Source organism: Semicossyphus pulcher, unplaced genomic scaffold (genome assembly GCF_022749685.1).
Source record: "Semicossyphus pulcher isolate SPU_LCO1_2020_fin unplaced genomic scaffold, fSemPul1.0.p SCAF_19, whole genome shotgun sequence".
NCBI classification, from domain to species: Eukaryota; Metazoa; Chordata; class Actinopteri; order Labriformes; family Labridae; genus Semicossyphus; species Semicossyphus pulcher.
The window spans coordinates 954,551-981,300 of NW_027211692.1; the positions used below are offsets into that span (position 1 = coordinate 954,551).

Sequence of the window (26,750 nt, forward strand, 5' to 3'; positions counted from 1 at the left end):
GACAAACACACTGAGTGTTAGCTTCTAAATAAGGCTGAAGACGAGAACTTCTTCCAGATCAGCTGAGCCGTTAAACACTTACCTTCTCTCCTGGTAACCCCGGCAACCCTGGACCTCCCTGAATAAAACAAACAAAAAGTGTTGATGCCAGTTGATTGAACGATTGTTGCCTGTAAACGTTTAAATGAAGTTTAACGTGTTAAACGTACAGGAAGTCCAGCAGATCCAGGTTGTCCCGGCAAGCCTGGTTCACCTGGATTTCCACTCAGCCCCTGCAACACAAACAGCCAATCAGAGCACACTCTCCACCTGTCAGTCAGAGGACTATCTCCTGCAGCCAATCACAAAAACATTTTATAGGATCTAAAATATTTATTATCAGCGAAAGCTGCCTCTCTTTTTAGCACCACAGCAGATTCTGTGAACTGGTTTACAACAAGTCAGAATCATTTCTAAACACATTTGACATTCACACACGAGAACACACACTGAGCACATTTATTTCTCATATGAAGCAGCCCAAAGCTTAATTTAGTGATGATAGAGAAGTCAGCTACCAAAACATCAGCAGAAAAAACATCATTTTTATGGTCTGAATGTGGGCAGAACACAAGCACTGAGGTAAGATCTCAGAGAGGATACCACTTGTTTTGTCTGAATAACAAGATGTGTGACAGTGACTGACGTTTTCTCCGTCTGGTCCCTGCGGTCCAACTGCTCCCTTAATTTCCTGAGTTGAGGAAAAGACGTAAGAGTTTCCCTGAGAACAGACACGGAGAGAGAAACACTCTTTAACGGTCAGAAAGGACGGGGTTTCATCAAGACAGTTTGTGTTCAGGTGTTTTCTTTACCTTTACACCCCGCAGTCCTGGTTGACCCTAAATCACAAGAAGACAGTCAGCTTCAGTTTCTCACAGCCATTTGTTAGCTAGCTTAACTTCAATCTGCTGCCATTAAATATTTATGACTAAATTACTGCAAGGTAACCAGAAAGTCTTCATAGTGTACCATCACTGCTTCAAACAGGAAGCAGGCAGGACTTACCTGAAGGCCAACAGGTCCTAAATCCCCGGGATACCCTGGGTAACCAACATCTCCCTAGAAGACACCAATTAAAACATCAATCAGTGTTTTTATAGATGAAGGAAGGTTCTTTTTGTCTCGGGTAGGTCCTCCTCTGAAAACTGTATCAACTGTTATGTTGTGTTTCATCAAGGAACCTGACAGTCCTGAAGTATTTTCCACCTCCGATTTGTTCCACACCTCAATCATCACGTTGAATAAATTGCGCTTGATGTTTATTTCCATTGTCTCAAAAACTTGTGGTGTACCTCAGAGCTCAGTTCTAGGTCCTATTCTATTTTTAGTTTACATTCACTTTGAATACATAATCTGTCTTTGCAGATGATACGCAGGTGTATCTTTCTGTCCACCTTTGTGGTCCTAATTTCCATGACCAGATCAACAGGTCCCAGGCAAAACGATGGTCTTTTTATGATCACCTGGGTTACCCAATTTTCTGTGTAGTATTTTGATTCAACACAATAACAAAGAAAGAAGCAACACAGAGGCACAAAACTGAGATTATGACTGACAATATAAACTTCATGTTTCTGCTCTTCCTGCCAGAACCCACGTTCACATATCTGCATTCATTGTCCAAAGTTGGTCATGTTGACAATCAAATCCATGTCAACTCTGACTATAAGAAAAATAAAAAAAGAGTGAATTCATGCTAAGTGATCCTGACGTTCTGAACTTCAGTACAATATAAACAAGACGAAGACCACAAACCTTGTATGTGGCTGAGTGCATCAGGTCAGTGTGCGCTTTTGTGGGCGATGTGTTACAAGGACTGTCCTCATGAGGCCGATGACAACGTGTTTGAAAGCAGGTGCGCGGACAGCGGACGAGCAGCGAAGGACCAGCCCCGCCTACTCCCCGAACAAAGTATCCAGAGCCGTATAGACAGAGAGTCGCGTCAGTGGAGGTCCAATATGCTCCATGATCTGCCATTGTGATGTTGCAACTCTCGCTCTCTACGGCTCTGAAAGTACTTCACTCAGTCCGTCAGTCAGTCACATACAGACCCATGTGTAGGGCTGACCCTGGCGGTCAGCCAAAAACCAGTGTACAGGTAACCAGCACTACCTTTGTCCCGTTGCATCCTGGGAGTCCTGGTCGGCCTATGGGTCCTTCATGTCCTGGGACTCCCTGAAAAAACACAAAAGGTTTTCAGAAAATTATAAATGTTGAACAGATTGTTGAACTCGTGTTAGAATACTTCCTGTTGATTAAGTTTGAATTATCTTTATGCTTAAATTACTTCTATTGTCTGTGTTTATCCTTTATGTGATCTGAATCTATTCTATATGGTATTCAGTGGTTCTCACTGGCAGTCCTGGAGGTCCTGGGAAGCCTGGTTTTCCTGGAAGACCCTGGAGGATACAAAAAGAGGATCTAAGTGATTTCATCACTCATTTTATCCGTTTTAGTTCAGAAATATACAAAACCAAATTTTGCTTCATACCCGAGAACCTTTCAGTCCTGAATTCCCTCCTGGCCCCTGCTCACCCTGACGGAAAAAAGGACAAGACAACAATAATTATACTCAAGACTTCTGCAGAGAATGCTGATAATTATAATATTCATATTTAACTGACTGTACAGCTGGAAAATATAACTACAGTTAAGTTGACACAGAACAGAACCTGAGAGGAGCTGATAAAGTTAAAGAGCGCCCTCTTCAGTGTGGACAGGCGGAGGGTAAAGTTTAGTCACAGGTTAAGAGTGTGGGTTATAAATATGTTCACATAAACATACAGAATGTGACAATGATATTGTTATACAAATCACAAGACGGTCTCACCTCCTAGATCAAAATGCTTACTTTGTTTTTACGCCTGAAACTGGGAATCATCATCTGCCTGCCATCTGATTTGTAAAACACACCTTTACCTGCTGCTCTCAAACATGAAGAGTTAATCGGCTTTAAGACTGTTTTTGTCAAGTTAATGATCTGTAACATTACATAATTCAGTTTGTTCACTAAGATGATGTCATGTAACATAAAATATCAGGCACAACATTGTGACTCTAGTTCTAAATAAGAAGAGGACCGAAGACTTCCGGTTGTGACATGTAGAGAGAGGACGCACACGCGAAGGCTCCCAGATTGCTTTTTGTTACTTTCATTTTTTAACAATCTTTTTGTGAGCATTTCGATATAACCAACGTTGCTTGACCTAGTTTAGTCAACTCCGCATAAGATGAGCAAAACTAAAAACACTAAACCAGCCAACAACGTGGAAACTCCGGCTACACGTGCTGCTACGAGTGCTGCGGGCAAGCTAGCATCTTTTGCAGCTAATAACTCTCCAACATTGTCAAAAACTGCTGCAGCTCCCGCGGTGGTCGGCATGGACCAGCTGTCTGCAGAGTTCGCTAAACAGAGAACCCCGTTAAAGGAGGATGTTTCTTCCCTGATCCAAGAGGCTATCAAACCGCTGCAGACTGCAATGGATACACTGCAATCAACAATGAAGTCTTTCCAGGGCCGTCTCACCTCCGTTGAGTCTGTGGCTGGTGACAACTTTGAAAGATTAACGGTAGCGGAGTCTACCATTAAAACGCTTCAAAACCATAACCAGTCACTTCTGGATCGGATTGACGACCTCGAGAATCGCTCGCGGAGAGCTAACCTCCGTATATTAAACATCCCTGAAGGCAGCGAGGATGGCAAGGACCCCGTTAAGTTCATGTCCGAGGCATTGATGCAAGCGATAGGCCCCGATGTTTTCGCTGCGCCGCCTGAATTGGAGAGAGCCCACCGGACCCCGACCTCCAGATCCGGCCGGAGATCATCCCCCCGCACGTTCCTGGTCTGTTTCTCCAGATTTCAACAGAAAGAAGCTGCGTTGCGCTGGGCCAGGAATCACGAGCTGACGTACCAAGGTACCACTATAAGAGTTTATCAAGATGTCAGCGCGATGCTCGCTAAAAAGAGAGCTGCGTTTAACGGAGTTAAACAAGCCTTGTACCGGAGGAGCGTCAAGTTTCACCTGCTGTACCCGCCCCGGCTGCGCGTGATGTACGAGGATGACGTGTTTACCTTCGACTCACCTGATGAAGCTCAGAAGTTTCTAGATCAGAAGTTTGGTAAGGAGTAAGGCTATATATGTCGCGGTTTGGTCTGTGCAGCCTGGAGATGGTTAACCATCTGAGCTTTTGACATGTAAGATCACCTCTTCAACCCATCATGTCAGCCAGCGGTCTGAGGACCCGAGGTATGAACACTCACTGACGTTATTGCTGGACTAATCGGTATTATACTGTACACAAGTAATTATCTTGAACTCTTCTACTGTACAGACCACTTATGTTGCCTTTCAATATTTATGTTATACACGTTCTCATATATGCTCGTTTGTTTTACAGTTATTGTATTGCTCAACCATTTTATTTTTTTTTCATTTTTTATTTTAACATATCATTGGTTTTTGGAAATAGTGTTTAGCCTGCAGCTTGCCTCAGGGAGAAGGACAAGTATAGGCTTAGTTCTAGTTCTGTTTTTGTTTTGGACATGGGATAGGGTTAGGGGAAAGGACACCACCACATTTTTGCAACAAACGTTCACCTTAGTTCACTTAAGAAACGAACATAACTGTGTACTTTATCACAACCACTGCTCTAACTTCTCTTTACTTACTACTCTTTTCATTTTTTATAGTTGAACATGAGAGATGGTATTGATGCAAAGAGGGCTGCTATACGATTCATTAGCTGGAATGTAAAAGGTTTAAATGGGCCTGTTAAAAGAGCCAGAATATTTAATCATCTAAAATACTTAAAATGTGATGTTGTATTTCTACAGGAAACCCATCTACTGGTTAAAGATCAAGTCAGACTAAAAAAAGGATGGGTGGGGAATGTGTTCCATTCCAACCTTAACTCTAAAACTTGTGGAACGGCCATATTGATTCATAAAAGAATCCAGTTTAGTGCGACCACTGTCACCTCAGACCCACAAGGTCGATTTGTAATGGTTTCTGGACTTCTCTACCACAAGCCTGTGGTTTTGATTAACATCTATGCCCCAAATTGGGATGATGATAAATTTATGGGGAAAATAATTTCATTAATCCCAGATTTGAACTCACAACAATTGATATTTGGCGGCGATTTAAACTGTGTAATGAACCCGGTATTAGACCGTTCCAACTTTAAATCTACGAACCTGTCTAAAAAGGCCAAGCTGTTATCAGCCTTTATGAACCAGATAGGAGGTGTTGACCCCTGGCGTTCTTTGTTTCCACAAAGCAAGTCCTTTTCTTTTTTTTCCTCTGTACACCATTCGTATAGTAGAATAGATTATTTTTTTATTGACCAGACTCTTCTCCCCTTTGTCACAAACGCTGAATACTCAGCTATAGCTGAGTCAGATCATGCCCCTGTAATATTAGACCTTGCATTTCCTTCTTACAAATCAGAACGCCCCTCTTGGAAATTAGATAGAAATCTTCTGGCTGATGAGACTTTTTGTGAAATGATCTCCCAAAAAATTGATGACTTTATAGATTCCAACAAAAAAGAGGACACCTCCCCTTCTCTTTTATGGGAAACATTAAAAGCTGTAATCAGGGGTGAGATTATATCATATTCTGCTAAAACAAATAAAATGAAAAGAACAAAACAAGAGGAGCTCATTAAAGCAATAGCTATGGTGGATTCTCAGTACTCCACCTCCCCCTCCCCTGAATTATATAAAAAGAAGCTGGACCTCCAAACTCAATATAATTTGTCATCAACTGAAAAGACAGAACGTCTCCTATTAAAATCACGGGGGTATGTCTATGAGCATGGCGACAAAGCTGGACGGCTATTAGCACACCAACTTAAGTGCCGCTCCGTGTCCCAACAGATTCCACAAATACGGAAAGATGACGGTGAACTAACTATTGACCCAGAAGAAATTAATGAAACATTCACCTCGTTTTACTCAAATCTGTATACGTCAGAGATAACAAATGATAGCTTTAACATGGAACATTTTTTCAACCATCTCCAAGCTCCTTCTATAAAAACAAGACACAGGACTGAGACTGAGCTCCCACTAAAATCTATGGAAATCATTAACGCGATTAAGGCAATGCAGAATGGCAAGACGCCTGGCCCTGATGGGTACCCTGCAGAGTTCTATAAAAAGTTCTCTAGTAAGCTGTCTACAATCTTACTTGATATGTTTAATGACTCTTTGTCTCATGGATCCCTTCCGCAGACACTGACTGAAGCATCAATTACCCTCTTGCTTAAGCCAGGTAAAGATAGCACGGAATGTGGCTCGTATCGACCCATCTCTCTTTTAAACTGTGACGTGAAGATCTTGGCCAAGGCCCTTGCCTTACGTTTAGAAGCCACAATGCATGACGTGATTTCTGCTGACCAGACTGGTTTTATTTTGGGGCGTCATTCATTTACAAATATCCGCCGGCTATTAAATATTATTCACTCTCCTGCGTCCAGTGCAGTCCCCGAGGTGGTTATCACGCTCGACGCAGAGAAAGCCTTTGATAGGGTAGAATGGGGATATTTATTTACATGCTTAAAGAAATTTGGGTATGGTCCTAATTTCATTTCATGGATTAAACTCTTATATACCTCACCCAAAGCCTCAGTAATTACAAATGGCAAACGCTCTCAGTATTTTCAGCTGTCAAGAGGCACCCGTCAGGGCGGCCCTATCAGCCCACTGCTATTTGCCCTGGCCATAGAGCCCTTGTCCATTGCACTCAAATCATTACCCTCATTAAGTGGAATCCATAGGGGAGGGGAAGAGCATAGAGTATCTCTGTACGCAGATGATTTATTAATGTATGTATCGGACCCTGTTTCAAGCGCCCCCCATGTGATCCATGCTCTGAGGAGATTTGGTGCTTTTTCTGGGTACAAATTGAACTTTAGTAAAAGTGAATGTTATCCTGTTAATGACTTGGCTCTTCAAATACAGGACAATGCTCTGCCGTTCCAGATGTCTAGAAATGGCTTTAGATATCTGGGCATTAACATCACAAGGGACATGCAGAAGCTTTACCAGGAAAACTTCTGTCTGCTATTTGAGAAAGTCAAATCAGACTTGAAGAAATGGAAAACACTTCACCTATCTTTAGCAGGAAAAGTGAACTGTATAAAAATGAATGTACACCCCAAATTTATTTATCTGTTTCAGTGTATTCCACTTTATCTCCCTAAATCTTTCTTCAAATCTATTGATAAGGTCTTCACTTCATTTATATGGGAGGGGAAGAAACCTAGAATACGGCTAGAACTGTTACAGAGGCCTAAAATGCAGGGTGGCCTGGCTCTCCCAAATTTTTGTCATTATTACTGGGCCTCAAATGTTCAAAAAATCATGCACTGGCTCCACACTCCTGATACGGACTGGTGCCATTTTGAAGCTAAATCTTGCACTTCAACCTCTCTCAGAGCCCTGGTCACCTCCAGCCTTCCCATTTCTACTTCTCAATACACCAACAATCCAGTAGTCATAAATACCCTCAAAATATGGTTTCAACTTAGACATAGCTTCAGGTTTAATAATCTTCTCCATATAAGTCCCATACACAATAATCATCTTTTCCTTCCAGCTAGATTAGACTCCGAATTTACTCTCTGGCAAAGACAAGGCATTTACAAATTTAAAGATATGTATATAAACAGTATTTTTGCTAGCTTTGATGACTTATCACATAAATTTGGCCTCCCTCGGTCTAGCCTGTTTCGTTATTTCCAAGTCCGCCACTTCCTTCAACATCATGACCCCAACTTTCCATATTTACCATCACCTTCCGGTTTAGATGATCTATTAGAAACTACCTTCAGCTTTAAAGGACTTATTTCAAGAATCAATAACTGTATATCCTCTTTTAAAAATACAACTCTTGCAAAGATCAAGGCAGCTTGGGTGGATGAGCTGGGAGAGGACTTGGAAGAAGACATTTGGGACAGCGCTTTACTAAGAGTGAATGACAGCTCTTCATGTGCCAGATTAAGCATAATACAGTTTAAGATCTTACATCGCATCCACTACTCCAAAGCCAGACTTGCTAAAATATACCCTAACACGGATGCAAGCTGCGACAGGTGTCGAAATACTCCTGCCGACTTAACCCATATGTTTTGGTCGTGTTCAGCCTTAACATCCTATTGGTTTGCAATCTTTAAAACATTGTCAGAGGCTCTTGATATTGATCTACAGCCCAGTGCAGTAATGGCCATATTTGGTACTACTGATAGAAGATACTGTACAATAAGGAAAAGATATAAAAACATCATTGCTTTTACAACACTGCTTGCACGTAGAAGAATTTTATTACATTGGAAATCTAAAAATCCACCTAGTGTGTCTCTGTGGTTTAATGACCTAATGCAGTTCATACAGTTAGAGAAAATAAAATACACTCTCAGGGGGTCCAGGGATAAATTCTTTTCAGTCTGGGATCCAGTGCTGACATATTTGGGTAAACTTAAGACTGTGCCTACTTAGCATCACTTAGCAGCCCTCTAGCATCTACAGTTGTGATATTTATCCTTGTGAGCTATAGTGTGTAGTACACAACTTGAAAAAATGGTGAGCCTATGATTATGTATCTTGTTTTTTTTTTGTTTTTTTTTTCCTGGATGGATGTCCTGTATGTTCGGGGGGGGATAATTCATACAAAATGAGGTGAGCAAAATCTCTTTTGTGAGTGTTGTATTATGTACAACTCCGGTGATATGAGTGCTCAATAAAAAATATATTCAAAAAAAAAAGAAGAGGACCGAAGAAAGAACCCTGAGGAACTCCACAGAACGTTGATCGTTGTTTGCATCATTCCTTAATACTTAAATCTACTTAAATTCTACTAAAGTAAAGACCAAAATGGCAAGAGCCTTCATTCTTCTGTGTCAAAAAAACTAAGGCTTTCATCTTTTGGGTCGTCATGTTCTTCGTTTGTTGATGACATTACTTAATTCCATTACTTGTGTTGTAAAATAAGGTACAAACACGTTAGCAGCTGCTAGCTAGCTTTGTGAGATTATAATTTGCGTAATCCTGTTAAAATGCCTCCAAAAATAAAATCAATAATAGCTTTTGCATAACTTACACCGTTTGCATAACCAATAGGTGTTACAGATTTTGTTGATATTTAGTCATTAAAGATACTCAAAGAAATGACATCACAATAAGCAAAAATACCAATGTCAGTGTTCCATTTCTAAGCGGAATGAACAGAAAATATAACAACAATAACAATATGTCCGTTGTGTTCAATTTTGAGGTTGTTACCTTTTCTCCAGGTGAGCCCTGATGGCCCTCATTTCCAGGGTAACCAATCACTCCAGGAAGTCCATCGTATCCAAGGTAGCCAGGTTCACCCTGCAGAAGATAAAAACTCAGGTAGGTGTACAACAGATAACATCAGTGCCCCTGCTGTCCACACAGGGGCAGTAAACTCAGGTGACATCAGGTGTACATAGATCCTGGCTTTGGTCCAGGTGCATTCAGGCTCCTGAGCAAAAAGAACGGACGTTTCATGTTCAGCAGAGAGGAACCAGCCTTTATTCTCCTGTTGAACACACTTGAGATCACAGAGTTCACACCTGGGTGGTCTTTGGTACCACACCTGAGATACATCAAAGACTTGAGACTCCACTGCAGCTCAACTTAAATATTGTGCTTTTCCAAATATCTTCTTGTCTGTGTTTTATTCCTGTCGGGTTTTTTTGGTGTTTAATGTTTTATTGTATTCAAAAGTGTATTTTCTGTTTTTGACCGAATGTAGTTAAAAACCAGCTGTAACTGAGCATAAAAGTTGTTACATACATTATTATTATTATACATTATATTACATTAAAAAATACATTATAAAGTAGATTTGAATCCAGACTCAGTTTATCAACCAATCAAATAAAGAGTATAACACCTATAGAACCTTTAGGGGCGTCTTTATATAATTGAAATAATCCCTGATTCCAGGTTAATATAAACTCCCTTACTGTTCGTAACACATTGTATTGATATATCATGTTTTGGAACAAGAGTTTCGCTATGAAAAATAACATGGAAAGACCTATAAGACACATTTAAAATACATTTTAGAAATCACACAGAGATTATTATAGCCAGGTTTGTACATCTACATTAGACCCCCGGACTCTTAATTAGAACTGAGTAGAGCTAGGTGAGTCCAACCAGACCCACAAAGACTTCTATTAGAATGGATGCCTGCAGTGACAGCAGGTCGCCACTGGAGGGCAGCAGACAGTGAACACAAACTGATCCAGGGTCAGTAAGGTCTAAGGATATGGGGCACACGTTTTTTTCCCAGGAAGCTCTTTGACCTTCAGCCAGGAGAAAGAGGGGAGGTCACTGGGGCTCTCCAAACTCCGAGAGGACTCCTCTGACTGTTCACCTGACATGACACATAACTTACAAATGTTCTTCTTGGTCCCTTTCAGCAGACCGTTCTCATTCCCTGATCATAAAATATTAAGGCTTCGTCACACACCTGCGTAAAACAGGAACTCAAGGTACCCTTTGGCATACAAGGCAAGACTTTCCCCCAGGAGAGAGTTCCAATCCTGTTATTATTATTACCAGCCATTAAAAGGTACCCCCTAAAACTGCCACTAAAGTATACATGAGAACAGACAGGAAAAAGTTACTCAAGTACCTGTCTGTCTGAATGAGACACCAAAGGGGCCTGAAGCGTCTTCATTTGAAAACCAGGGATGGTAGCAGGTTATACTTTCAGTAAGAAGAAGAGCCAGAGTCCCATGGACCTTCTTTGCCCTGTGTTTTGCCTGTCAGGCCACCTACATGTACTCTCTAACACCTGATCAGTGGAGACCTGAGCGGAGGACTGTAAACTTTCTGATAAGGAGATGTAATCAGAAATGCAAACATTAAATACATATTTCAATGTACATAAAGATAAGTGATAAAAACCGTAGCAAAGGTGGAAATCTATCATGAAGTTTAATGTCTTCACTTCCTTCCTGTGTCACTTCCTGTTCTGACATCAGCACCAGAGTTTCACTTGTGTTCAGGTTGAGTTCTGCTCACCTTTTGACCCTTGACCCCATCACAGTGACAGAGGGACTTCCCGCTGCAGTGACAAACCTGCAAAGAGAGAGAGGACATGTGATGACTGACTCTGCAGGTGTAACAGTGCTGAAGTAGAGTCCTGGCTGAACTCGGTCTCAGGTGTAGACGGCAGGTAGGTGGTTAAGCGTGTTTCTTCATGATATTGTTATCTGTCTGACATATTTCTGTGGGTTCAAACCCAAACACCTTCATGTATCCTGCAGGTGTAACAGTACTTCCTGTGTGATAACCTGAACCTGCAGACAGCCAGAATCACAGACAGGCTGATGAAGGTCTGATGTCTTCTTATCTTCATTCCTGTCTCACATCCCGCAGGACGCCCGATGCCTGGACACGTCCTGCAGCAGGGCATTGTGGGTAATGTTCTACATTTAATATAGAGTGGGGGTTCAGCTGTTTCACACAGACCTGCAGAGTCTGAATGAATACATTAGATTATGTTCAGACGACATGTTTGACCTTCATGACCTGACGTAAGAAAACCACCAGAGGAGGTCCAGAATGAGGAAGATGTCAGAGATGTATTCTTCTGAACTTTGGTTAATCCGAAACTAAAACTACAAGTGTAAAAAGAAACAAAGAATGTTTAGAGTCTGATGCTGCGTTCCAGACAACTCGAAAGTCGAGTTTTTCCGACCTCCCACTTGTAAAATTGCTCTGGAACGCCATTTAAAGCCGGAGTTCCTACAGATTCATCTGCCCCGACTTCACCAGAATCAGATTTCTGACGTCACACAACAATGGAGCCCACGGAGAGGCACATCGTTAATGGTAAACTATCAACTGAAGAGCAACGTAAAATATATTTGCCTGCATTTATTTGAAAAAACTTCTCCTACCATAAAGTAAGACATGAAAATGTTCGCCGATATCTAGGTAGCTGATAACTGTTAAATATTCTCTGAACGTTATCTTCTCTCCACAAAAATGATTCTGGAAAATGTTTAAAATGCAAAAAAAAACAACAGTTAAAACATTTGGGAAAATGTACAACAGTAGCTCATTCACTCTTCACTTATTCCCACTTCATATCTCGGCCATGTTTTTCATTTACATTTGGCGTCGTGCACCTGGAATGCTCTGAGTTTGGCAGTTGGATATTTCTACTGGGAAGTTGTTGAGTTAGGTCACTTCTGGCTCAGACACCAGTAACAGCCAGATTGCCAAGTTCAAGGCTTCTAAATGGTGCTCTGCACACCAGTGAGTGACACCATGGTGGATATGTCTTATATATACAGACCTATCTCCAGGATGGCTGAACTCCATCATGATCCTGCACAATAAGAAAAATGATCTGGGAGATCTGAGTCTTTTTAAACATCAGTCTTGGGAAGCTGAGCCGAGGATGCAGCGATGGTGCAGTTGCAAAAAAGTGATGGGGGCATACATGTATGGAGCAGGGTGAAGGACAAAGTTAAGACTATTGAGAGGCCGACGGAGGCTCTATCCTTGCTGAAGCCAGCTACTGATCTGGCCAATGATAATCCAGCTCTGGTAAATGAGAAGCTTCCTATTCATTCGACTAGGGCGGCAAGTCATGCGTCTAACATAGCAACCCACTGGATTGGCTACTGGCTAGGCTGGTCATTAGCTTCCGAGGCTAGCGATTAGCACTCCAAAGCTAGCAACATGCTTTCAGTCTGGTACAAAGCTTTATATAAGACACCTGTTTTCATTATATTGAGGCTTGAAGTTATGCATAATCGTAACCTCTTGGGGATCAATATGTGGTCTCTTCTCGCGTCAGAAAGCCAAGACTGCGACAGCCTAAGTGGCTAAAGGCTTAAAACTAAAGGCTTCAGAAGGTTACGTCATGGTGGATATGACCCTTTTTTTTACATTCTATAATTTAAGTGATTTTTTAGTGAATTTCAAAGTCTCTAAAAACGTCAGCAGACTGGAGGTGAAATAATTTTAATGTTTATTTACTGTTCAGCTGCTTTCAGTCACAGAGACGATGACTTTCCTTTTCACTGCAGCTCAGCAGATCAGATCAGAGTGTGTGTGTGTGTGTGTGTGTGTGTGTGTGTGTGTGTGTGTGTGTGTGTGTTAGTCAGTAATAACAGCAGATCAGGACAAAAGGCTGAAACCAAAAACAGACGAACTAAAACAACAGACAGAGACCAGACTGTCTGACTGACTGCACACAGACAGACACACACACAGACAGACAGACAGACAGACACAGACAGACAGACAGACAGACACACACACACACACACAGACAGGTTTTATTTCCTGTCTGACATTTTTATTACATTCTTTTATTTCCGCAATAAAAAAAGAGGCAGAAATGTTCGGATCAACCTGCTGATAAAACAGACAACAATTCACCAACAGCTGTTTCGACATTTCACCTCAGCCATCGGTGGCATCACACACGAGTAGAAGTCGTGACAACTGTGACCTGATGATGGCGCTACGTGAAAAGTCAGAGGATCATCAAGTTACAACCATCAGTCCTGTGGGGAACATGAATGTTAATTAATTAGGTTAGCTGTGTATCCGGATGAACTGTCCTGCTGCACAGCTCACAACGAACAGAACTGAAGAGTTCCTAACTGCCCAAATCCAGAACTCAGTTAGACCAGAACCCAACAAAGACCATAATGCATAAAGATCAGGACTCGCCAAGACCCAAACTTACTGAGATCAGATCTGGCAAAGAACAGAATTTAAGAGTCTGAAAATTCACCAAACTAGAACTCACTAAGAGTTAAACTCACCAAGGTAAGAACTCTCCTTCACCAGGATTAATCAAGACCAGAGTCACAAACAGAACTTACAAAGACCAGAACCAACCAACAGGAACTTACCAAGACAAGAACACACAAAGATTAGAACTCACCAGGACCCGAACACACAAGTCCAGAACTCAACGAAACCAGACCTCACCAAGAGTAAACCTAACACGGCAGAAAGCCTCTGAAACCAGAATTGATCACGACAAGAACCCACGAAGACTAGAACTCTCACAGACCAGAACTCAACAAAAAACAAAATCCAAGACCAGAACTCTCAAGACCTGAACTCGCTAAGACTAGAACTTACTGAGACCAGACCTTGTGCAGAACAGAACTTAAAGTCCAGAACTCACAAAGACCAGAATGCACCAAGAGTAAAACTTTCCAAGGTAGAAAGTGTCCAGCACCAGTATTCATCACGGCCAGAACAAACAAAGACAAGAACTCAGAAAGACCAGAACATACCGAGATCAGAACTCACAGTCAACAAGACCAGGACTAAAGACAAGAACTCACCAGGACCAGAACTTACTGGTACCAACACAAGAGTTCATCACTGCGAGGACTCACAAAGACAAGAACTCACCAGGACCAGAACTCACTGGTAGGAGAACTTGAAAAAGACCAGGACTTGCCAAGACCAGACCATGCAAAGAAAGTAACTCCACATGCACATTGCAGAGAACCAAAATCAAAGAGACCAAATTCACTAATACCAGAACTCACCAAGACCAGAACTCACCAGAAAAACTAAACTCTCCAAGACCTGAAGTTACTTAGACCGAGTCGAGAACTCCACAAAACCAGAACTTACTAACACCAGAATAAATCGAGACCAGAACTCACCTGAGCCACAACTCACCACACCAGAAGCCACTGAGATGAGAACACACCAAGATCAGAACTTGCAGAGTTTAGAACTCACTCAGACCGGAACTCACAAGTTCAGAAGCTCTGATGAATCCTGCAGAATATAACCCATGATTCATAGCAACATGGACATGATGATGTCAAATCAAAATACTAGATTTACTCATATGAATATGACTACGTACACTGGCATTAATAATGCCTTTATTAATAATAATAATGATAATAATGATAATAATGATAATAATAATAATAATAATAATAATGGCGTTCCACTGTCAGTCACAGTCTGCTTTAAAAAAAAAATACATACACACACATCTGTCTGTCTGTTTGTTACCATGGGAACAAAGGTAAGGCAACAGGTGCATCCAGCCAATTATAGTTATTGATCAGATCACGCAAAGGATGTCAATAAAGACTTGTAAACGTAAAATTAAATAATGAACCATTTTAAACAGATTTTCACAATAAAAGTCTCTGAGCTGAAGTTTCCACTGGGTTCATTTTATTCTCTTAATAAGACAGTTTCCTCACCTGCACTCCTCACCTGGTCACCTGCTCTCTCTCACGTTACTCTAATATTGAGCCGTCCTTGGGGTGTGTTCACTCACCCTCTCGGCGTGTCCCGGAGCGGCGGAGCAGCAGACCAGCAGAACCAGCAGCGGGACGATCCTCCGCCTCGGGCCGCCCGGAGCCTCCATACAGGCGGACACACAACTGCACAATCCCGGCTGATATCACTGACTCCAGGCTGACCTCACAACGGTTCGGCTCTTCTCGGCTTGTCTCGGCTCGGGACAGGGTTCCTTCCGCCGGTTCGGCTTAGTTCGGTTTTGATTAGTCCAGAGGGGTTCCGTGCATCTGGTCCTGTCGGGCCACAGCAACCTGCTGCGGGATGGAGAGAGAGACAGTCCGCACACTGAGGAGTGAAACCCGCAATATCCCGCACGAGACATCCGTTTCAAGTTTTCAAAGTAAAAGCTTCACATATCAGTTGATGACTCCAGTGACTCAGTTGGTTTATTGAATATACAGTATGTTTGTTATTATGTAAACTGTGGTTAAAATAACTTGAGGTAAGGCTACAGCGTACTTAAACACATATATTACTTAGAGAGTTCGATCGTGCTCATAAAACACACACTGACTTCTGTTGATGTCACTCAGGGGCAGTTCTATCTCTGATAAGACTCCTCACACCTGAGCCGTGCAAAGCTGTGAATTATGGGATTTGTATCAAGCCATCTTTACTCACAAGAATAACAGTAAAATGTGAACTTGCACTGCAACAAGCAACAGGAAGTCCTAAACATGTGACAGACAACAGGAAATGTTCTGTATACAAGAGACACAATGCTTTGAACAGTTCTCTGACCTGTAGAAGAAGAAAAAGATGTTAAACACCTGATAAACATGTAGAAAAACACGAGGTCACAAAAAGAAGTCAGTGGGAGAATCGGAACTTTTATCCTGACTGACGTGGTGTCTTATTAATTTATTTCATGCGAATGTGGATGTTCAAACTGATGTTTCGTCTCTCGTACTTATCTGTATCTTACATTTTTCCTTGTAACTCTTGCTGGCCTTGTTTTTCATGTTTTTCTCTTGTGTTTGATCTTGTTACATCAATTGTTAAACTATTTATTAGGCTTTCTTGTTTGAATAATAGGTTTCAGTCAATCCACTAATGTCCATGTCACTATTGAAAGTAAATACTAAGACACGTTTTATCTGATCAATCCTTTCTTAACATTTCCATGTCATGCTTCTTTCTGCTGCAACAAGAAGCTTTTATTTTGTATGGCGCAGCCTTGGCACCGGAAGTGCCGGAGCGTGCACCTGCTCGTGTTTGACGGTGGTTGACAGGAGTGGAGTTGCGTGTGCAGCGGTGCGCTGCGGGTCCAGTTTAGCGGCTAAAGTTGAGAGTTTTCTGTCTGTTTGTCTCTGACATGAAGAGAGCGTGAAGCTCCGGACTAAGCGCGAGACCTTCAGGTAAGGGAACGTGTGTGTGCGTGTGTGTGTGTGTGTGTATGTGTGTGTGAGAGGCTCACCTGTTTTACTGCTGGGATGTGTTTGAACAAACCGCTGCAGCTGTTCATCAACCGATCAATCAGCTGTTAATTAACTCTTAATGAGCTGTTATTAAGAGCCAATTGCTGACGTCAGCAGGTTATTTGTCGTTAATGAGCGGCTGATGAAGGTGAAGAGGAGGAGAGAAGTAACGGAGTACTTTGACTCAGCGCAGCGCAGTGTGGCTGCTGTGCTCTCTTTCCTCCCGCAGACTTAAAACGCTGTAAAACTACAACATGATGAGATCAGATCAACTTTAATCTGCATCTAAAGATGAAACAAACTGTTCTCAGCCGAGAGGGAGCTGATGAGCCGGTGACGTCCTGTTAACGTGTTTTTATCCAGAGAAGTTGAACTAACAAAGTGAAGAATAAAGTCCCGCTTTTATCACATTTCAGCAAAATGTTCTTAAACAGTACACAAGAAAAGTGCTCCTCATGCAGCGAAGTGAACATCAAGGCAGCTGATTGTGCTGTTTGTTTCCTGTTGGGTGTTTTGATATGAATCACATCTTCATTAGTTGATCACGTGTGGGCTGCTGTGTGTAAAATCTGAACTGTGGCTGTGAGAGATGCGGAGCAGAAGAAGAAAGAAGCAGCAAACATGCATAACATCTTGTGCTTTCAGTGCTCTCAAAGAACAACATGAAAACAACAGCGCATCAGATAATGTTGGCCATGATATTGAACATTAAGTACTTGAAGCTTGTTGTTGAACAGCCCTGCAGTGATTGAACCGACTCTGTGCCTGTTCTTGACTCAGAAACAGAAATGAGACGGTCAGCGTTCAGTTCAGCCCTGAGTGATCGAACGTGACGACCATAAGTGTTAGCTGACAGATAGTTGTCAGCTAAAGCAAAAGACAGTATACATGATGGACGAAGCACCGTGACGTCACATGTTGGTTTGACAACGCTCTTTTTGAACCCTTGAATTTGGCATTTTGGCAGCCACCATGTTGGTTTTTTAGAGCCAGAAGTGAATGTGCTTGTTAACTATCGAGTTTCCCACAGAACGTGATTGTATTTGTGGTGGCTGACTGCAGTTTATTTATCAGACTGAAGAAGCTCGGAGGGCTCGTGGAGCGTAGCCGACCTGCTGCTAACTTATACGGCCATATCTCTGACAGGAGAGTAAGCGGCTGGTGAACATCCTGAACCAACAATAACAGATCTTACACACCCAGTATGGTGAGCACAGATAGCTGCTAATTAGTGCTAACATATAAATAAAATAAGTATAATGTGACTGAGTGTAGAAACAGTGTGTGAGACGTGTTGGACGGTCTGTTAGTCCAATAAAGCTTTCTGTCTGATATTTACATGAACAACTCTCCAAAAGGCTCCAACAGCACAAACACGGCCCAGAGGTTACGTTCAGTGACTGAGTTAGCTGAGGGGACACCTAGCAGACAGCTAGCAGCTCCCAGCTGTCACTCAAAGAGGCCACGCCCCTAATGCTGCATCACTTTAAGCCTTAATATAATGTGAACAGGTGAGCTGTATAAAGATTCTCCCCGTACAGTTGTCATGAAGAGAGAAATGAGCTATAGAGACCCAAACTGTTTTTTGTACCAGGCTGTAAACATGTTTATTTCTGCTGTAAAGTTTAACATGGGGCTCTATGGGGACTGACTCACTGCTGGAGACAGCCTCAAGTGGACACCAGAGGAACTGCAGTTTTTGGCACTTCCACACTGGCTATTGTTTTTCAGTCACTTGGTGGCTGCTTGGCAAACTTATTGTTGTAACTAAAGTACAAAAAGTGAGTCGTTGTTCTTTTGGTGTTTTTGTTTGCTGGACATCAGCTTCAGGTGTATCGGCGCCTCCCTCTGGAGGACGCCCGTCCTAGATTCACATGCAGCCCACCAACAGGGACACACATGTGACGGGTTCTGAGACTCTTACAGAGTTTGACTTGATTTTGTTTCTTTGTGTCCCATCAGGACAACCACCAGCGCCGGAGTGTCCTCATTGGCTGAGAACCAGCTGGAGGCGGAGTCAGAGCTACAGGGCTGCAAAGTGGGCGAGGCCTCCTCTGAGCAGAGATGCTGCTGACTTCCTGCTCCGCCCCCTACAGCTTCACCTGGCTCTGGTAAAGACAATGTGATTTAAATAGACAAAAAGACATTAACAATAATAAAACACAGTTTAAAGTTTAAGTTAATGAGATTTATTAGCTGCATGTAGTTAAAGTTTCAAAGTAAAGTTACCCATAACCTGCAGTAATCAGCGTCCATGTTGCTTCCACATTATGACTGCAAGAAGAATCAGAGGATCTTGTGACTGCAGGGTCAGAGCTGCACGCTGTCCGTCCAGGTCATAAGACAATCACCTGTTCACTGACTCACCTGTGTGCTTCCTCCTCCAGCTGCCTCCTGATGATCCTGACAGCTCCTCCAGCAGCTCTCGGGGTGAGTTCATCTCTCTCATTTCAACCTGGACTTTTATTGTGAAGGTTCCTCTTGGTACCTCTAAACTGCAGACAGGAAGTCCTCTGAGTCTGTCACAGCCCGGCTCAGAGGAGAGGACCACACAGGACCTTTAACTAAAGATTTATTTAAACAATGCCAACGTTAAATATGAATATCAGTAACATCAGTAGTGTTGAGCGTGTTGAATGAGCTGATGATGCTGCTCAGCTCTGTTCTGATGTTGTTGTTGGGGCGTTTTTAGTTCTGAGTTGATCAGATATCTTATAAAGAAACTTCCTGAAGGATCCTTCAACCTGGAATAAGACACATGCAAAGAGACATCTGATAGTCAAACGGCGTCCTGCAGAGGTCAGGTCAGGTGAGAAAGATGTAGCAGCTCTCTGGTTAGTTTAAATCATCCTGTGAAACATGGAGGGTGCTTCTGCCTCAGAAATCTGCACGACAATTGTATTTTTATGTATTTCTTATCGTCACACGTTTTTATCTGTTGAGCGCTCCTGCAGCTTCACTGTCCAGCAGCTTGAGGTGAATTTGATTTTCACCTCCGTTTGGTGGTTTTCTAAACCGTTGCATGGCTCTGAACGGGAGATTAATTTCCCGTAAATCTGGCAGCTGTGACTCGACTTAGCAGAATTTATTGAAAGAATGTGACATGAGGTCGGCCTTTCCAGGAAGTTAATTTGCTTTTGGTCAGACTCAGAGTCAAACGTTTGATTTGAGTAAAAATCATTTTAAAAAACAAAAACACATTCAGGATTTCGCCCCAAAACTCCACAGGCTGATCTCAGTGCTAAAAACTGACGGGAGATTTGAAAATATGCCTCCATGATGTGTGGTGGTAACTAAGTCATTTATTTAACACACTCAACGACAGCAGAGTCTCACAAAGAATCGGAGACTGTTGATCCTTATTTGCTGTATGAGAACAACAACCAAAGTAATTAAATGGAATTAAACAAGGTGATGTTGGAGTTCTAGCACGCGTCTTCCACTCCTGCTTGTTTACTTCAGCTCGATCAACCGAGAGAGCCAAACGGGAACATAAACCTGGAGAAAGGTCCACTCGATTAGGGGACACAAGGCTTTCCCTGAAATCTCTACTGTGGAGGCCGAGAGTGCAAACTAAACACGACCCAGAATCACAACAGCCACATCGATGGTAAAATAACATTAAAAATGAAGTTAGAATATACCAGATTTTCCTTTTTTTGGGGGGGGAGAAACCACTCACAGCACACTGTAAAAACAATAGTAACTTATAATTCATTGTCAGTTTAACTAGCAGTTAGTTTAAATGTTGTGATAACTTCATACTTTGTTTGTCGTCTCAATGAAAGTTACGTTTTCCAACTTACAAAAATGATTCAGCTGAAATTAAGAATGTGAGTCAGAAGGATTAACCTAACAGTAAAGCTACCGAAATATAAATACATAATTAAGTTGACATAATTGGAAGTGGCTCCACAGTGTAGAGGTTGGTGCTGTTGCCTCACAGTTAGAAGGTTACCGGTTCTCACCTGGGTGTGGCCATAAGTGAATTTAAAACACCGTGACGACGACGAGTTCGTGAGTTACGTGAGTTCAGTAACCTAAAAGATAATTTAACTTGGAATGTTTTTCTGTTTTGAGGTGATACAAATTTACCTTAGCTTATCTTCTCAAGTTAAGTCAACTTAAAATTTCAAGGCAGCCCAGACACTAACTTATTTTAGTTCAAACAACTGGTGTTTTTTTTTTACAGTGCAGAAACTGTTGTCAGACAGTGTGGCACTGCAGGTGTAGGAGACTGACAGGCTCAGGTGCTTGGTGGAGTCAGATTTAACTGACCTGCAGCTGGAGATAGAGGATTACCTGTGTGTTACTGTGCCTCTGGTGTCCCTCAGGGATCTGACCTCGGCCCTCCGATCTTTATGACTTACCTGAAAGAGATCGATTATAAGAAACTGTGAAGGCCAGATGATGGAGGAGAGATGGAGCAATAATGAACGCATGATGTGACCCTGCATAGGGGCGGAAACTTTGTTCTTTAGTCCCTCCATCTTGTTGAGGTCGTCAGGTTCAGACCGTCTGTGAACAGCAGCGTCGTCGGCCAATCAGCTGCTCCACTGTCTGTTCAGCCAATCTGGGAACAAGGGATGATGAATGGTGGATGGAGGATAAATAGATGAAACTGGGAGCTGGTTGGAGAGCAGGTGGAGTGAAGGTGGAAGGCCCGATGGAGGTTGCAGGAGGATGGTGTGAGTGCAGAAGGGTACAGCAGATCGAGCGGTGATGGAGGATAAATGGAGGACTGATGGAGGGAGGATGGTGTGATTACAGACTTTCAGAACAAAGTCGTGACAGCAGATAGAGCGATAGCCACATTCCTGCTGCTGATAGCCACGCCTGACTGGTAACCTGGTTTACACAACGCTGTAGGAATGTGGCCGCTACACAAACACTGCTGCATGCTGGGAAACTCACCGTCTGGGGCCCACATAGAGAAAAAAAACACGCTCGGTATACCAACAGGGACACTCAGGGTGTGACATGTGAAGGGACACAGTCAGTGCTGTGGTTCCCCAATTGTTTTAACTGACGTTCCCTCGCAGCACCATCAGGAGAACCTGAGTTCCTCTTCATCAACAGCACCCATCATGTTCCAGATGTATTTAATGGAACAAATGTCTTTAACATTATCAATTCAAAAGAGGCTTGTCATGCTGGACACACTGAACACACAGGTGTCATTGTGGTAACACTATTTTAACATATTTTTGGTTCTCGATGACTTATGGGTCCAAAAAGAAAAATGGCTGCAACGTTTTCCTGAGGGGCAAATGTGTCTTAGCAAAGGTCGTCCACTAAAAGTTCTTGTTGTTTCCACTGACAGGCTGGTGTGTGACAACATCACAGAAAGGATCCCATGGATAAAAACATTTTACCTGAACCTGGAGTTTTCTTCCCAATGGAGTCTGGTGTGTGTGCAGAGAGCGATGTAACGTCTGTGTGTGGTTAAAACAATCATCTTCCTCTGTAACAAAAAGGTCTATCTCTGTAGGGATCCTTTCTGTCATGTTGTCACACACGCAGAATAACAATCTGAGCCTGTCAGTGGAAACAACAAGAACTTTTAGTGGACGACCTTTGACCCATCAAGGATTATGTTGCAGCCATTATAGCCTGTTTCACTGCTGCAGGATGAACACATCGACTGGAGACACTCACACACTGTTTGTACCAAACGTTAGCTGTTTTATGATGCGGTGTAAAGTCATTAACAGGATGTTATACATGTACATTCATGGACATGTGTTATGAGCACGTGTGTTTTCGCCTCATCTGCAGCGTTTTGTGTTAAAGTGAGTTTAAAGCTCTCATGGTTTGATTCATATCTGATGAACAGAAGCGGCTTCACATCTGTCCTCATTCAGACTATTCAAAGAGTGTATAGGTCAGAAAAAACGGAGCACAATTGTCACTGACGTTATCTGATAAACACACACACAAACACACGCGCACACACACTCACAGTCAGCTGTCTGCTTCCTGAGAATCTCAGAGATGCTTGTCTGTCTCTGCGCAGTGTTTACATTCCTCACTGTCTGAACACAGAGAAAACACCATAAAATACAAAACAGACTCTGCAGGAGAAAATTCAGCAGGAAACACAAAACTCACCCTGCTGCAGTCTGAACATCCGTCCATTCATACACTCTCTGCTGCTTAACTGGTCTGGTTCATAATGACAGCGGGCTTAGCAAGGTAGCTTATACAACCTTCTGCACAGCCACATCTTCCCCTTCAGTTCCTCCCACAGCAAACCCTGCTGTATCCAGGTCTGGTGGAAAATATAACCAGTCTCCATCATCATCACTGGTACTTTGTACTTGATTGCGCCTTCAGATTGTGTTCATGAAGATCGCAGACAGAATCTGTGGTGAGGAACAACCTTGGTGGTGTCTACGCTAACTGATGACATGTTGAGATTCTCCTGACGTCCTGATGTTGCATCAGAAATTGTTAATCCAAACTCCATTTACCTTTCACAACCCTGCCTCCTGATGTAGTTCTCTCAGCATCCTCTCAGCCTGTTTATTGTCATTAAATCTCAGTAACATCTGTTTGTTGTGGCTTCATAGCGCTGTAGTGAGACAGATCTCAGCCCACCTGTGACTTGCTAGATACAGTGAAACTGCCACTCAGCGGAGACAGATGGACAGGCGCTCCACAGCTGAAACAGAACGCCGGTAGTTGGTGTCCATCAGAGAAATCCTGGTACTGATCCGAGCTAAAAGCTCATCACACTGGGCACTGGTCAGCCTGAAGGAGCTGGAAGCAGCAGGAGAGTTCGTCAGACACAGCTCAGGAGGAGGAGGGAGGTTAACAAAGCAGTGTCCACCTCCAAATGATGTGAAGTTTTCTGACGTATCTGTGAGGGTAAATATTTGCAAGTTGTGTTTAACCAACACTAACTAAACGTGATGGTGAAAATTCACTCAGCTTTCAGTCCTGACAAACTGTTAGGCTACGTCCAAACTACTGTATTTAAAAAACTGTCAATATGTGTGTCTCTTAAAAGTGTGAACGTAGCCTTAATGATTTGTAACGATGGCGCCAGTAACCCATATTCACAGTCACCTGAAACACCTGTAAACAACTGTTCCATAAACAAGAATGAAGCCACATCACTCCACCATCTGAGGTCAAAAGAACCACAGAAGATACATTCCTGATGTACCCGTCTGCTACTTAAGTAGTTGTACGGTCCAAATGCGTCGTCCTTCGTCAGCTGGACGTCCTCCTTCAGGTTTAGAAGAACCCTTTGGCCACAACTCTGGGTAGCTACCTGCTCAACTTTGATCTGAACATGGCTCCCAAACCTTCCTTGCGATAAAGGGACAATACTTCCCGAGTTAAGAGATCAACACCTTGCAGGCAGATGCCTCAGCCACGTTTTACCAGTTCACCCTTGCTACCTGTTTGAGCTTTTGTCTTTACTGAGTATCCAAGACTGAGACTAGCAGACCTGAAGAGTGACTACAAACCATCACCTCATCTTGGCATTAAGTGTTCATGGACCATTCATGATTTGCATGGAAGTCTAATAACCAAACCCCACGCAGACTTGGACAAGATGGTTGGATTTTCTCTGTAGTTTCCCCAAGCAGAACTGTGGACTCCCCTGGTTGAAGACCAATTTGTGGTGACAGTGAGGTGACACTCTTGTTGTCTGCGAGGTCCAAACCCTGCAACACTCGCCTACTCCAGCACTCTCTCCAGGACTTTGGGTTAAGGAGTTGGTGATGTGGTAGTCTTTATATGCAAATGAAATATGCCGACCTACTGATTGGCAACCTCCCTGACCCATATATCCAGCCTTGCCAGTGTTGGGCCAGCAATGCAGTGACCCTTTGGACTGAGCTGTGGTATGGATGGACACATCTGAAGGCCATCAGGGGCTAACCATTGAACTCAGCTTATCAGGGTTAAGTAGCTGCTCAATGATTTCAACCACAGACTGTATAAAAAGATGGATGACATGACAGCTCCCTCTAAATGAAGCCAAACCCTCTCTATCGCCCCCTGCTGACTGGCTGCAGTATAGCTCATAAAGCCCGCCTCCTCCATGTTAACAGATGGGACATGAGTCAAACTATAAAATCAAAATACACGTCAAATACATTTTTCTCAAACATGTTTTCTGTCATTATAGTTAGTTCTTATCATGCTGATTTATGTCACAGTGTTCATTTTTCTGACAACTTTACTTTTAATGAGTTATTTGATGCTATAAAAAGGGGGTGTGGCCTCATGATTGACAGCTCTGTTGACAAATACAGCTCCTGCAGCTGATCAGTTCCCAGGTAGCAGAGAAGAGGAGGAACGGCGAGACGAGACGTAACTAAGACACTCACTACAGTCATTGAAGTTTGCATACCTGTGAACGTTAACCTCAGACCAACACAAGAAGCTGTTCTGATGTTAAACACGCCGGCGAGCGGGATCCTGGGCAGGATAATGATGTCATCATGACTTTTGTTTCTTTTTTTTGTTTCCAGGGTGACCAGACGGAGCCGTGCGCTGGTCTGGACTGCTCCACCTGTCAATGTTTCCCAGCCAAAGGAGCAAGGGTAAGACCCCGCCCACTCACACACAACAGCCAATCAGAGCCTGTCTGCAGCATGACATCATCACAACTGCAGACAATTTATTCTGTTAACAGACCGTTGACACATTCACTGTCTTAAACCACAGACAGTGAAGACACACACACTAAAACACACAGACTTTGTAATAATGAGCTGTTGGATGGAGGAGTGTGTGTGAGGAATGTGTTGGTGTTAAATTAGCAGCTGTTTACCTTGAACTGTGTCAGCAGATTCCTCACAAACACACACACACGCACACGCACACACACACACACACACACACACACAAACACACACACACACACACACAGCAGTGTGATGTCACAGCTTTATTTCTCTCCCTCTCTAAACTCTGAGCTTCTGTTTCCAGAAACATCTTAAAGATAATGTTCACAGATAAAGACACAAACATCCAGTGACCGACAGCACAGAAGGTTATGGTGGTAACACGAGTGGTCACAGTGTGGTCCAGATGTTTCTGACCAGGTCACAGTGTGGTCCAGATGTTTCTGACCAGGTCACAGTGTGGTCCAGATGTTTCCGCCCACGGTCACGGTGTGGTCCAGATGTTTCCGCCCACGGTCACGGTGTGGCCTAGATGTTTCCGCCCACGGTCACGGTGTGGTCCAGATGTTTCCGCCCACGGTCACGGTGTGGCCTAGATGTTTCCGCCCACGGTCACAGTGTGGTCCAGATGTTTCCGCCCACGGTCACGGTGTGGTCCAGATGTTTCCGCCCACGGTCACAGTGTGGTCCAGATGTTTCCGCCCACGGTCACAGTGTGGTCCAGATGTTTCCGCCCACGGTCACAGTGTGGTCCAGATGTTTCCGCCCACGGTCACAGTGTGGTCCAGATGTTTCCGCCCACGGTCACAGTGTGGTCCAGATGTTTCTGACCAGGTCACAGTGTGGTCCAGATGTTTCTGACCAGGGTCACAGTGTGGTCCAGATGTTTCCGCCCACGGTCACAGTGTGGTCCAGATGTTTCTGACCAGGTCACAGTGTGGTCCAGATGTTTCTGACCACAGTCACAGTGTGGTCCAGATGTTTCTGACCAGGTCACAGTGTGGTCCAGATGTTTCTGCCCACGGTCACAGTGTGGTCCAGATGTTTCCGCCCACGGTCACAGTGTGGTCCAGATGTTTCTGACCAGGTCACAGTGTGGTCCAGATGTTTCTGCCCACGGTCACAGTGTGGTCCAGATGTTTCCGCCCACGGTCACAGTGTGGTCCAGATGTTTCTGCCCACGGTCACAGTGTGGTCCAGATGTTTCCGCCCACGGTCACAGTGTGGTCCAGATGTTTCCGCCCACGGTCACAGTGTGGTCCAGATGTTTCCGCCCACGGTCACAGT

The 26,750-nt window shown here is 43.3% G+C and overlaps 2 protein-coding genes across 2 annotated transcripts in view; one reads left to right on the top strand and one right to left on the bottom strand.

Moving 5' to 3' along the window:
• The window catches only part of col4a3 (collagen, type IV, alpha 3), a 35,185-nt gene extending 19,543 nt beyond the window's left edge, over window positions 1–15,642 (bottom strand). The window contains exons 1-11 of the mRNA XM_069668120.1: window positions 15,375–15,642; window positions 11,105–11,161; window positions 9,326–9,415; window positions 2,531–2,575; window positions 2,394–2,438; window positions 2,152–2,214; window positions 1,045–1,098; window positions 852–878; window positions 686–760; window positions 210–272; window positions 83–118 (exon numbers count right to left, since the gene is read on the bottom strand). Coding sequence (XP_069524221.1) covers window positions 83–118; window positions 210–272; window positions 686–760; window positions 852–878; window positions 1,045–1,098; window positions 2,152–2,214; window positions 2,394–2,438; window positions 2,531–2,575; window positions 9,326–9,415; window positions 11,105–11,161; window positions 15,375–15,464 — 645 coding nt within the window. The 5' untranslated portion in view covers window positions 15,465–15,642. The remainder of the gene's footprint in view (window positions 1–82; window positions 119–209; window positions 273–685; window positions 761–851; window positions 879–1,044; window positions 1,099–2,151; window positions 2,215–2,393; window positions 2,439–2,530; window positions 2,576–9,325; window positions 9,416–11,104; window positions 11,162–15,374) is intronic.
• A 1,069-nt stretch (window positions 15,643–16,711) lies between these two features.
• Window positions 16,712–26,750, top strand: part of col4a4 (collagen, type IV, alpha 4) — a 39,213-nt gene continuing 29,174 nt past the window's right edge. Inside the window, exons 1-4 of the mRNA XM_069668359.1 lie at window positions 16,712–16,755; window positions 18,778–18,926; window positions 19,203–19,245; window positions 25,308–25,379. Coding sequence (XP_069524460.1) covers window positions 18,880–18,926; window positions 19,203–19,245; window positions 25,308–25,379 — 162 coding nt within the window. The 5' untranslated portion in view covers window positions 16,712–16,755; window positions 18,778–18,879. The remainder of the gene's footprint in view (window positions 16,756–18,777; window positions 18,927–19,202; window positions 19,246–25,307; window positions 25,380–26,750) is intronic.